General features: G+C 37.0%; 1 protein-coding gene across 1 annotated transcript in view; it reads left to right on the forward strand.

Annotated features, from left to right (window-relative positions):
- The window catches only part of CFAP92 (cilia and flagella associated protein 92 (putative)), a 71,584-nt gene that overhangs the window by 27,383 nt on the left and 30,635 nt on the right, over positions 1-13,566 (forward strand). Inside the window, exons 3-4 of the mRNA XM_044676253.1 lie at positions 9,415-9,546; positions 12,765-12,949. Of these exons, the coding sequence (XP_044532188.1) occupies positions 9,415-9,546; positions 12,765-12,949 (317 nt within the window). The remainder of the gene's footprint in view (positions 1-9,414; positions 9,547-12,764; positions 12,950-13,566) is intronic.

Below are 13,566 nucleotides of genomic sequence, written 5' to 3' on the forward strand. Positions count from 1 at the left end.
ATGTCCTTCAATTGGGGAATGGCTGAACAAACTGTGGTATATGCGGGTGATGGAATACTATTGTGCTAAAAGGAATAATAAACTGGAGAAGTTCCCTCTGGGAACTGATGCAGAGCGAAAGGAGCAGAGCCAGAAGAACTCTATACACAGAGACTGACATTCTGTGGTAAAATCGAATGTAATGGACCTCTGTACCAGCAGCAATACAATGACCCAGGACAGCTCTGAGGGATTTATGGTAAAGATGCTACCCACATTCAGAGGAAGGACTGCAGGAGAGGAAACATATAAGAAAAACAACTGCTTGAACGCATGGGTCGGGGTGGACGTGATTGAGGGTGTGGTCTTGAAACTACCACACCAATGCAACTACCAACAATTTGGAAATTGGTCTTGATCAAGGACACATGACAAAACTAGTGGAAATGTGCATCGGCCATGGGTGGGGGGAGTGTAGGGGGTGAAGGGGAAAGGAGGAGCATGAATCATGTAACCATGTTAAAAATGAATATTAATAAATGTTAAAAAAAAAAAACAACAGAAACCCTTGTGTAGACATGACCTAATGTAATGTGTAATGGGTGACTGGAAGATAGTGGTACTATAACAGTTATAGGGAAAGTCAAAAGAAGATAGGGTTTGGAGGGGAATTACAATGAGTTTTTTTTTCTTTTTTGGACTTGTTGAATTTGAGATATCTCAGGGCCATTCTAGTTCATTGCGTCCGACGGGTAGTCAGTGATGTGGGACTGTGGCTAATGAAGTGACTAGCACTGGATATATAGATCTGGAATTTTCTGCCAAGAGATGATGATTGAGCCCATGGAACCCTAATGGATCAATGTGAGATAATGAGACAAACAAGTAAGCTAATACATAGTGGAAGAAGGAGAGAGCCCAGAATAGAGCCTTAGCAACATCTAAAATTACTGGGTAGGGAACTAGTGAAAGAGACTAAGAAGGAGGGGAGAAGAGAAAAGGGGCCAGGATAGAGAACTAGAGTTCACCAATAGTTAGGGGGTAGGGCACCAATAGTGATCCTGCAAAAAAAGGAAAGGAGCAATTAGACAGAAAGGAGGACAACCAGTAGAGATCAAAGGTAAGAAAACTTGTTTATATGTCTTATTTTCAACTCAGCCCTGGTCTTTTTATCAGGAATGCTTGGAATTCCTTTATTTCATTAAAGCCCTATTTTTTCTTCTATTGGATTATATATAAATAAGTACTCTTTTTGATTATAACCCTAAATTTTTTACCTTTTGGAATATCATATTCCATTTTTTGTGCTTCTTTATAGTTGTGGCTACTAAGTTTTGTACAATCCTAACTGTGGCTCCTAGATATTTGATTTATTTCTTTCTGGCTGCTTGAAGAATTTTTTCATTGACATGGGAGCTATGGATTTTGGCTAATGATATTCATGGGAATTTTTACTCTGGGTTTCTTTTTTTTCAGGAGATGACTGGTAGATTCTTTTAATTTTTCCTTTGCTTCCTAGTACTGAGATTTTGGGGAAAGTTCCCTTTATGATTTTTCCTATAAAGTCTGCTCACTCTCCTCTTGATCTGAGCCCTGGAAGTCCCTGACCCTCTAGATGTGTGTCAAGGAGATATGCTGAGTGAGTTAGGTTGTGATATTTCCTCTTACTCAGCTACCTTGACTCTGCCCTGCCGTGTACTTTTTCGTTGGCCACCTACCATGCTTAGCATGTGCTCTTTCTACATAGCCACTCACTGAGACCCTTTTCCCTCAGCTTCTATGCTGACATTCTTGAAGCTTCCCTTGATTTTTTTTCTCCTTCCTCAAACTTTTGGAAAGCTCTTTATCTGGATCTCATCTTAGTTTTTGAGCACATTCTCTCCAGTATTATACTTACTTGCTTTTAAGTTATATCTTCAAGTAGATTATCAAATCCTTGATGACATGGATTGTAGTTTTCATTGTTTTTACATCCTTAGCCACATAGTAAAATGAAATGAATAGATTACTTGCATCTCAATTTTGTAAATGACACAAAACTAACAATGATGTATCACTGAATCAGGATACAAAAAGATCTTGATAGGCTGATATCATGGACAAATGATAAGAAGGAATTCAATAGGTCTTCCCTTAGGTTAAATAAATCAATTGTTAAATTATAACATAATTGAAATTTGGTTAGAAAGTATTCCCTGTTCAAATGATTAAGGAATTTTGTAGTTGTATTATGAATGATATACAAAAAAAAGAATCTTAATAGAATACAGGAGTCCAAAGCAAGCAAGGCATTAGTTATGCTATATTCTGCTTTCGTCAGACTCTTATATCTTTTATATTGTGTAAGGAACTTATCGATGAGCAGGAAAGCATATTGATGGGCTAAAGTTCATCCAGAGGCAGGTGACCAGAATGTTGAAGGTATTTTATAACTGTGTCAGATACAGATCAACTGAATAAACAGTATTTTAACTTAGGAAAGATTTAGAGAAGGGTACATGATAGTCATTTTAAAGTATTTAAATGGGTCATATGGGAAAAGGCAGGAACTTGTTCTACTTGGCTCCAGAGGACAAAACTAGTACAGTGGGTGGAAATGACAAGGCAGTAGATTTTGAATTAACATATGAAAGAATTTCTATAAAGTACGGACTATCCAAAAGAGTCTTCAAGCAAATGTGCCATGATTACTTGTTAGGAATGCTATAAAAAGAATTCATGTTTTGGGCATAGATTAGACTAGAGATGTAAATAGGAAGTTCTGAGAGATGTTCAACATTTGAAATTCTATGATTCTCTATAAATTTGAGCTATTATTTATTTCCTGATGCTTCCAGAGAAGCATTATAAATGAAGAGTGAAAAAGCTTAAGAAATTTGGTATTAACTCTTGGCATACTCCTTTAACTGCAACTACTGGGGAGGCTAAGGCTGGTGGATCTCTTGAGCTCTGGACTTTTGAGCTGCAGTGCCCTATGCTAGTCCCTCCTTTTTTCCCTTTAAACCCTTATCTTCCATTCTAAAATGGAATAATGTGTATTGGTTCCAAGATAGAAGAGCAGTAAGGGCTAGCCTTGCCCAGGGTCACACTGCTAGGAAGTTATGCTGATCCCTCCTAAGTTTGGCATCCAAATGGGTGAGCCTTTGGGGGTAAAGACTACCTAAGGATGGGCAAACTTGGGCCAATCAGAAACAGAGAAGGTCAAAGTTCCTATGCCAGAGTGAGATTGGGCCCATAAGTAGTCCCTACTCTTACAATCTGGGTGAGTAAGGGAAATCCAGTTTTGTTTTTTAATGGAAGGAATGAAGGCAACTAGGTGGTTCATTGGATAGAGAGCCAGACCTAGAGATGGAAGATCCTGGGTTCAAATTTGGCCTCAGACACTTCCTAGCTCTGTGCCCCCCAGGCAAGTCACTTGACCCCCATTGCCTAACCCTTACCACTCTTCTGCCTTGGAACCAATACGCAATATTGATTCCAAAATGGAAAGTAAAGGTTTAAAAAAAGAAGGGATAGGAAGAAAGGTATTAGCTTGTACCTCAATATAGTTATATCTTGTTGCTGTATAATTAAGAGTGACTTGAAAATTAATTTTCAAAAATTAAATCATGTTAAAATTCACTAGGAAAGCTGAATATTTAAAGAATCAATTATTATATCATTATACATATATTTGTATACAATTAATTATAAAGAATTAACGAATGGGATTGCTTACTGGCCTGGAAGTCATTGTTAGAAATTTGTCTAGGGCTTGTGGATCTCCTCTGGAAGTTCTGGTGACTCCTGCCTAAACCTCTGAGACTGTAACAAGATGAAGGGGGGACCTCGAGTGTGAGGGGCTTGAGTCCCCGAGACCCTCTAACCTTTCTTCATCTCAATTCCCCATCACACAAGGGATAAAATCAAGCTACAGTGAATACGAAGAGGAGCTGTTATATCTATTCACTCATTAAACAAATACTTATTAAGTGCAATATACCAAGTACTCTTCTAGACCTTGGGGAAGGCACAAAGTCAATTCTTATGCAATAAAATGAGAAAAGCAACGTCTCACATCACATTTCATTTCATGAAGTCCTGTGCCCTCGAGAATCCCAGTAGAGGTACATCTAGGGTGATAGCTATAGAAAGGAAAGCAATTTATTTGAGGTCATCTAGTCCAATCTCCCTCGTTTTACTGGATCTGAGACCCAGAGAAAAGTTAGTGAATTTGTCCAAGTGAATTTGAATAAGTGACAAAGCTAGGATTCAGGCTAAAGTTTGGTGACTGCCAGGTTCATATTAAGCCACAGATTAGAATATAAGTATTTGTGAGATCAAAGAATAACTATTCATATTTCCATATTGAGTTTTACAATATATAAAGCACTTTCTTCTTGTGGCCTATCTGGGTACAGAAAGCAAGTACCATATCGATCTAGAAGGAAACAGAGACAAACAAGACACTTTGAATGCTATATGTTGAATTTATTATTTACTTACAAGGAAAAGCAAACTGTACTTTATGGAGATTTGAAGTTTCATGTACAACTCTCTTTTTTATATTCTGCTTTGTATAATGGAAATGTTCATTTTATGTGGCATTTGTTAAGATCAAGATTTAAAAAAAAAATTACTACCATATTGGTCTGAATCCCTAAAATGCATCTCCCAAATTAGAGATCTTTTCAAAAGGAAAAAAAAAAAGGTAAACACAAACCCCCCCTCCCCACAGATTATTGGCTACATTTGGGTTTAATACAAGCCAGATTTGAAGGGAAAATAGAGCTAACATTTGAATTGTACCTCACTTTTGCCTTTATCATAGAGGGGTATAAGGGAAATATATTGTGAATTGTAAAGCATTAAAAAATTTGCACAGTCATTTTTGAAATTAGTAAAGATTTTCCCCCTTCCCTTATTTTTTTCCCCTGTGAATATCTAGTCTTAATTTATCAAAAGCATCAGCATTTGGGGAAAAACCAGAGGACTCCAAGAGTACAATCAAGCAAATGAATATCAGCTCCTCCACTGTTTTGGACTCTGCCAAGCTTCAAAGTACTGGGACCCGGGCCACTTTGAGTACCATACAGTAGAGTATAATTAGACTTGGAAATATGTTTGAAAAAACAAGTTGTGGAACTACAGACAACAAGTTCTGAAAGCCTGGGTTCACTTTCAATATTGTTCATGATAGCTAGCAAGAATTTTAGAAGGATTTTAATGTCATTCTAAAATTCATAAGTTCATAGGATTGAAAGATGGAAGAGAGGCTTAAAAGTTATCTGATCTAATCCTTTCATTTTATGAGGAAACCGAGGCCCAAAGTGATTAGGTAACTTACCCAAACCAATAGGTAAGTAGTAGAGCAGAGTTGATATTTGACTTCTGACTATATAAAGGCAATTTTATAGTATTTAAACTAAAATTTTGCCTCTTTAGTGACAAAATGGTCACTTTTCCCTCTTTCTTTGTTCTCTTTGGTGAATGGGCTAAAGCTTTCTAAGGTTAGTATTCTGTGCTTCTATTTCAGATTTGTGTCCTTGCCAAATGCAGATGAATTTTCTTGTCCCTTTTCCATGAGCCCATCCAGAAAAAGAAATTGTGCTATAATAAATAAAATTGCTAAAGTCAGAGGCCAAAGGAACATGTCATTTGATGATGAGAAATGGGTAGATTTTCATATAACCCTTTCTGTGCATTGATATTGAACATCAGTACAGAGGAAAGTCTAGTAGGAGTTCTCAAACCCACTGACTCCTACCCACACTTGCAGATGAATTCACCAGATGAAACTTGAATTGTATTTTTAGTGAATATGAAGTGTTTGGCTTGGAAAACTATAGGACTTTGGGATATAGATCGTATCTTCATTTCTTTTAGTGGAAGCTCTTAGTTTTTTAAGAAAAAGGAGACTACAGAGAGTGTCAAGATGTTGAAAGAGACATGCAGGGGAGGGATCATACTTTCTTATAATCATGGTCTTTGTGCAATAAAAAGAATGAAACTTTCAAAGACCAAAATGAATGTGGCAGAAGAGCCCATTCAAGAGGTGTTGTTTTTTTTCCCATTAAGTTTGAGGGAAAAGAGAGAAATTTGCCCTTACAATTTTTTTTAATTAAAAAAATCCAATCTGATATGATAACTTAGAAAGGTAGTAAAAAACTTTCCAGGACCAATTCTCAAGAAAAACTAATGGAAGAGGGGCAATACCATTTCTCACCTCCCATTTTTATATACCAGTAGACAGAGTATAGGTAATAAGCAAATTGAACATGAAATTAATATTAGCTCATATGTGCCTAAGACTTAGATGTGTGGCATACATGACTTGAATCTAACAATGGAAATATGTAACTCATTTAAAAGAAATAGATCAATGGGCCATGCAGTGGGTAGAGCAATGGTCACTGATCCTGGAGTCAGGAAGATTTATCTTCATAAATTCAAATATGGCCGTAGACCCTTATTAGCCTTGTGACCCTGGGAAATCCTGTTTGCCTCAGTTTCCTCATATGTAAAATGAGCTAGAGAAGGAAGTAACAAACCAGTCCAGCATTTTTGCCAAGAAAACCTCAAATGGTGTCATAAAGAATCAGACACAACTGAACAACAAAAAATATTTTAAAATGGGTTGTAGCACTGCATATTAGAAGGTTATGGAAATCTAAAACCTGAAAGGCAGAAACATAGTTGTTCTTGGTTGAAAATAAAAGGAAACGGGAAATAATGTTTTTTTTCTTTTTTTTTTTTTTTAAACCCTTACTTTCCATCTTGGAGTCAGTACCGTGTATTGGCTCCAAGGCAGAAGAGTGGTAAGGGTAGGCAATGGGGGTCAAGTGACTTGCCCAGGGTCACACAGCTGGGAACTGTCTGAGGCCAGATTTGAACCCAGGACCTCCCATCTCTAGGCCTGGCTCTCAATCCACTGAGCTACCCAGCTGTCCCCGAAATAATATTGTTTTGAGGTTATATTATAGATCAAATAGGCAATATGAGCAATGCTTCCAAATACAAATCATCAAAGTAACGCACAAGCAAAATATTTAGTAGTAAAGCTTAACAATATAAGCTATTCAGGCTTCCTTCTGAAGTCTCATTCTGATAAATTCTTGACTTGTTTAGTTACAATTTTATTTTTCTGAAAGTTGAAGAAGCAACAAGGAATATTGTTGTTCAGAACTTAATTCTGATGAATAGACTTGGTTTAAGATAAGAAAGATTTAGGAATGTCAGGAAATAGTTACCATGGCAATTTAACTCCCCATGACAGCCAAGAGGAAAATGCAGAGCATAGTCATACCTTATAATACTAAATAACAATAATATGGTGACCCTGGGCAAGTCACTTAACATCCATCGCCTAGCCCTTACCACTCTTCTGCCTTGGAACCAATACACAATATTAATTTTAAGATGGAAGGGAAGGAATTTAAAAAATATGTTCAGAGGAAAAACAGTAAGAAAGACGTCCACCGTAGAGTAATGGGAGAAACTTTGAATTTAAGTCTGGCAGTTTAGGGTCAAATAGGAGGAAGACCTTTCCAGTCTTTAGGCTACAGTGTCCTCATTTTTGAAAGGAGATGCTGGACCTTTAAGGTCCCTTCTAGCTTTGGCATTATCCTCTGATTTGGGAAGGATGGGCTCCCCTGTTTGAATGCATGGCACAATATTAACAGATGACAGAACTTCTCAACCCCTTCTTGACTTTCATCTTTGCCATCAAGGCACATGATCTTTAAGCCTAATGGGGTGATGAGACAATTGCAAGATGGGCGAAAGCATCCCTTTAGTTTTAAATAAGTTTAGTCCTTCAAGCACAAATGAACCGTACGTATCCAGGGTGATGAAAGAATTTATGGATGTAGTCTCAGAAACGCTATTGAGAATCAAGAAGACAGTGAGGCTGAGGAGCGTGTTAATAGATTTAAGATGTGCAAATTTGGCTTTAATATTTTAAAGGGAAAAGTGGGGCGGGGGCCAGAGTGGCACAATGGAAGGAATGTTGGATTTGGAGGGAGAGAACCTGGGTTCAGATCCTGGCTTTTGTGTGTGAGCTTAGTTAAAGTTTTTCGTGTCTTAGGATCTTGGCTTAGTTAAAGTTTTCATGTCTTAGGATCTCGGCTTCCTCATCCATCGAATGGGGGAGTTGGATAAATGAATGCTGAGGTCCCTTTTAGTTCTAAATACAAGATTCTTTGATCAGTCTTTGAAGCTTTAACTCCCCCCCCCCAAACCCCCAAATACTGAGAAAGCTAAGAACGGGTGGTGGAATCACTAGCAGTGATTTTTGGAGCCAACACCAATTCCCAAGTCATGGCCAACAAACCTCATTCCCTTTTATGATAAGGCAGATAGACTGGTTGATCAGGGGGGGCATACTGTGAATATTGGTATTTCTTAATTTCATCAGGGCACTAGACAATGTAGTTTATGAATTAGGTACGTTTATAGCTGGTTAGAAAATAATGCCTAATGTGCTGGAGTCACCTCACCCTCTCTTAGAAGAACCAATTTCTAAATTTTCTGTGTGATCTTTTATCCCTCAGAAACTGGCAGATACTCCAATTCAAGGTGTGGCATTGGTTTTTGTTTTTTGTTTTTTTGTTAATGTCTAAGTTTAATAAAGTCATTGAAAAAATGTAAAAAAAAAAAAAGAAAGAAAGAAAATAATGCCTACTGTTGTCTAATGAAATGATGGTCTGCCATGGAGGTGATCTCTAGTGATTTTTACCCATTTCATTCCTTATGAAAATTCCTAGAATGAAATCATAGAAATTCTGTGTGCCCAGTCCGGAGAGGATACGGAGCTACAATGGAGAGTTGATAGTTTATATCACAAAGTCAGTATTCAAAAAAATCTCAGCAGGTTCAAATTCTCAACCCAAACTAACAAGATGGAATTTAATATGGAAGTTAACATGCAGACTGTTTTGTTTATCATTAAAAATTTTTTGTTTTCATGTAACCATGGTGAAATATTCTAAATTAGTTAATTAATTAAATCAATTTTAAAAGAATCTTTTGTTTTGTTTTGAGGAATCTGAGTACTTACATCTCAATAGATTAAAAAATAAAAGCCCCCCCTTCCCTTCCATCTTAGAATCAATCCATGCTGTGTACTGGTTCCAAGGCAGAAGAGCAGTAAGTGCTAGGCAATTAGAGGTTAAGTGACTTGCCTAGGGTCCCACAGCTTAGGAAGTGTCTGAGGCTAGATTTAAACTCGGGACTTCCCATCTCTAGGCCTGGCTCTCTATCCACTGAGCCGCCTAGCTGCCCCCTCCCAACAGATTTTAAAGCTCTGAGTAGTACAGTGAAGAGAATGGTTTGAAATTTCTAGTTAAAATCCTAAATATTCATTCCAAGAAATATTTTATGCCACCTTGGACTTTAGCCTTCTATTTAATTTTACTTTCTGGCCCCGCACTGACCCTTCCTTTTTCACTGTTAAAGAAAAAGAGTTGAAAAGAAGTCCAAGAAGGAAAAAGAAGAAATTTAAAGTGACTGATGAAGATTCAGAAATACCACCCTCCGGGAATCAGAGTATCTTCTTTATGCAGTTGGAGCTCATGCGTCTTCTTGCAGGTAATTTTCATAGTTGTTCTTAAAATGATTAATTTATGAAAATGAGGATGCAAGGAAAATATTCTAGACATATATGAAGTATTAAAATGTTTGCTGACTGTACATAAAAGTGTACCAAAATATTCAGAAAAGCATAACTTAGAGTCATTGACTTTTAGAGCCAGATACAACCTTTGAGATCATCTAGGTTCTCACTAGGAGCTTCCATCATAGGTTTCCCAAAGCAGTGACTTTTGAGCGTAAAGGCCAAGTACAAGGCATAAATTTAGAGCTAGAAGATCCAACTAGCTTAAACAATGAATGCATTTCAGCTAAGGAACCAGGTCCAAAGAGGTTAAGGGAAATGAAGTGAACCCCATTCCACCAACTCTATTGGCTTCCCCAAGGGCAATCTGCAAATCCATTTAGTTGTGGCTTCCTTTCCTTAGAGGAAAAATAATACGCAACAAGAAAATGGCGGCAGACACTTCTCCTCATCCTAATATGAGCTCTTCACCTCTTCCATCAGCCACATTATGAGGGGAAAGCAATGATGGTGGTCGCAAGATCAGAAAGACTTGTTGCCTTGGCCTGGGATGCTTTCCCCTCTCACCTCCACCTTTTGGAATCCCTCATTTCTTTTTTTTTTTTAATATTTTAAATTTTATTTTTATTTTAAATATTTTCCCATATTTACATGTTTCATGTTCTTTCCCTCTCCCCAAACCTCCCTAACCCCCCTTAGCCAATGCACAATTTCTTTCTTTTTTTTCAAACAATTTTATTATATTAAAATTTTTTTTTCATTGTTACATGATTCTTGTTGTCTCCCTCTCCTCTTTCCTCCCCATCCCAGAGTTGACAAACAATTAAATCCCTCATTTCTAATATGTTTTGCATGATAATACATGTATAACCCAGATTGAATCATCTGCCAGCACCGGGAAAAGGGAGAGAAGGGAAGGGAAGGGAAGGAAATAAATTCAATCATATAACTTGGGAAAACTTGTGTGGAAATTTCTTATATTACATGTAATTGGGAAAAAATTAAAACTAAAAATATGAAACCCCTCATTTCTTCCTAGACTCAGTCTGGCCTGGCCCCTTTCCACTTTTGTAGTGACTATGGAACGGTGGAATAAGGGAATGGTATGGGAAGGAGGAAGAGAGGACAAAGAGGCTAAGAAACATTTTCAATATATAGCTTTTAATTCTGTAAACAAAGAAGATTATTCACTTCCAAAAATGAATAATATGGAAATATGTTTTGTGTGATAATACATGTACAGCCTAGAAAAAATAGAAAAATTAAAAATCACATAAACACCATATTCTTTCCATATTAGTATTTACATGATAGTGAAAGAACAAATTGTGTTTTGCTCGTAGGTATGACCCAGTTAGCAGCGTTAATTGGTTCAGCAAAACTACATCAGAGGAAACACGTTAATAGGATATTTATTTTCATAAATGCAATTATTATTAATGGGATGATTAGCAGATTGGCCTTTGGGGAAGCAACTTCCTAGCGGGCTTAGTGACTAACCTGAGGCTCCAACCTATGATTGCTGCATTATCGCATAAAGTTAGAGCGAGCTTTAGTTTCATAATGTATTAATAAGAATGTTGTGAAATAGTTTGTCAACTAGAGGAACCTTTATGCATTGAGTGAGACCTGCCTGTAGCTGGCAGGTTATATGCAGAATATATTTGGGGCAACATTTAAAAGAAAAACAATAAATAAGCCCATTTGTTTTCTTGACTAAGCAGATTTGTTATGAGGACTTTTTTTTTTTCTCTCCCTCCACCTCCAGAAAAAGAACTGGTGGAATTGGAATGCAGACGAAAGCGTTTGATATTTCGCTTGTGTATTTGGGTGTGTGATTTGGGGTTTGGGTTGTATGATTATTCACTTACAAAAGTGAACAATATGGAAATATGTTTTGCATGATATACATGTATAACCCAGATAGAATTGTTTGCCAGCTCCAGGAAGGGGAGGGAAGGAAAGGAGGAAGGGAGACAATTTGGATCACATAACTTTGGAAAATTTATGTGGAAATTCATTACATGTAATTGATAAAATGGAATCTAATTTAATAAAAATGTTAAAAAGCAAGACCAAGCAGAAATTTTTTTCCCTTCTGTTTTTCCAGGCCAAAAAGAAAATTGTTGCAAGTCTACTCAATATGCTTATATTCAAATATAATGAGCTCCCTCTGCTGGCTTTGAAATAAAGTATTTTGAGTTTAAGATATTTATTCAGAATCATATGATTTTTCCCCCTATGATCCACAAAATAATTTTAAATATTTTTTAAAATCATTGCAAAATAGTAGGGGCTTTTCTTGTGTTTGTTTTGGTTCTCTCTACAGAAACGCTAACTAACATTCACAAAAATTTTTTTTTTTAGTCTTAGGATCATAGAATTGTAGAGTTATGAGAGGTGGCAGAAATGATCTAGTTCTTGACCTGATCTGAATCTCTCAGATGAATTATAAAGATGCTGTAGTTAATGGGTATCTGAATACAGATAATTTAAATTTGAGAATTGAGTTTTTAATAGGAATCAGGAAAACTGATTTGGCTGCAACATCTGGCTTGCCTTCAAAATAGTCTATGGGAAAAAAATCAGCTTATGTTTTTAAAAAAAACCATACTTTGGAGCATGTGTTATATTTAATAATAATTATAATAATTTCCCTTGTTTGGGGATTTAAAAAAAAAGAATTTTCTATAACCAGAGTGAACCAAGCATCACAGAAGTTTTTATTCATATCAGATGAGTTCCTGTAGCACATATGTGACCTTTATGAAAGTCTTGCACACAGTAGAAGTTTTGCAAATTTGATTTGTCTGAGAAGCAAAAGGAAAGTGGTAATTGGAGCAAATAGTTATCTTGGACGCCTTTGGATCCCTTCCTCAATATCCCTCAGATGGTGACTGTTGAATAAACATAATGCTTACACCTTATGATGAGGACCCTTGCCAAATATAGTAAAGTCAGTACCATCCTACCGTAGTTGCACTTTGGGGATACTTGGTAAATATTCATTTGAGGAAACTTTGATGTCTTTCCGTATGCTTTTTAGCTTGTTCTGAATTAAAATTAGTTTAAAAAAATTCACGGCAGGTGTTCCATCTTTTCCAGTTAATTGGACCCCTGAGCTAGTCTTCATTTGGTTTGTCCATTTGGTGGATAAAGGTTTTTCTGTGGTGCGCATGTTTTTTTTCCACAGGAGAGAAAACTGTATTGAGTCATGCCAAAGAAACGAACTCCAAAATTTTGGATTGTTATTTGAATTTAACAGTAGATGTCCCGCTTATGACTGATGAACAGAAACAGGATTTAAACCCTTTGATTATCAAGATCAAGGCAGTTACCTCCCTTCCAATAGGTCCTGTGTCAGCCCAGGAAATACAGGTAATCCATTTACTGCTTCATTTGCTCTTATTCCCATAGGACACCAAATGTGGTATATGTTTCTCTTCCTTAACCACTTCCTTTGACAGGTCTTATTGTAGCCAAAATAACGTACATCAGCGATACACTTGCAAGGAGTTAAAAAGTAAATGAGGATGGGAGGAAGTTGAGGTAACAATTCCTTTTTCAGAGTTTAGCAGTGAAAAGGAAGAGAAATAATAGCTTGAGAGAAGAAATCATTTTAGGGACTGAGGAAGCCTGTGCATATTTATGGACAGCAAGGAAGGAGCCAATGGATGAAGGGAGCCTGAAGGTTGGAAAGAGGAGATAGTCAAAAGGCTGAGTGCCCAATAGAAGCAGGTGGGCATAGCTCTGGCAAGGAGGAGTGCCATGTTTTCCTTTGAGCCTGGTATAAGGAAGGAGATAATGAGGGATACTATTAGAGGATTGGAGGTAGGACTGGGAAGGAGAGGGAGCAGTGGGGTTTAGAATACATTAAAACACAAAGTTTCCTGGATCTTGGTCCAGAGATCCAACCCTGACCATATCTCAAAAGGTAGTGAAGGGGCAGCTCTGTGTTGACGTCCATTCTCATCCTGGTGGGACAAACCTTTTTT

The sequence above is a fragment of the Gracilinanus agilis genome, chromosome 1 (assembly GCF_016433145.1).
Source record: "Gracilinanus agilis isolate LMUSP501 chromosome 1, AgileGrace, whole genome shotgun sequence".
NCBI classification, from domain to species: domain Eukaryota; kingdom Metazoa; phylum Chordata; class Mammalia; order Didelphimorphia; family Didelphidae; genus Gracilinanus; species Gracilinanus agilis.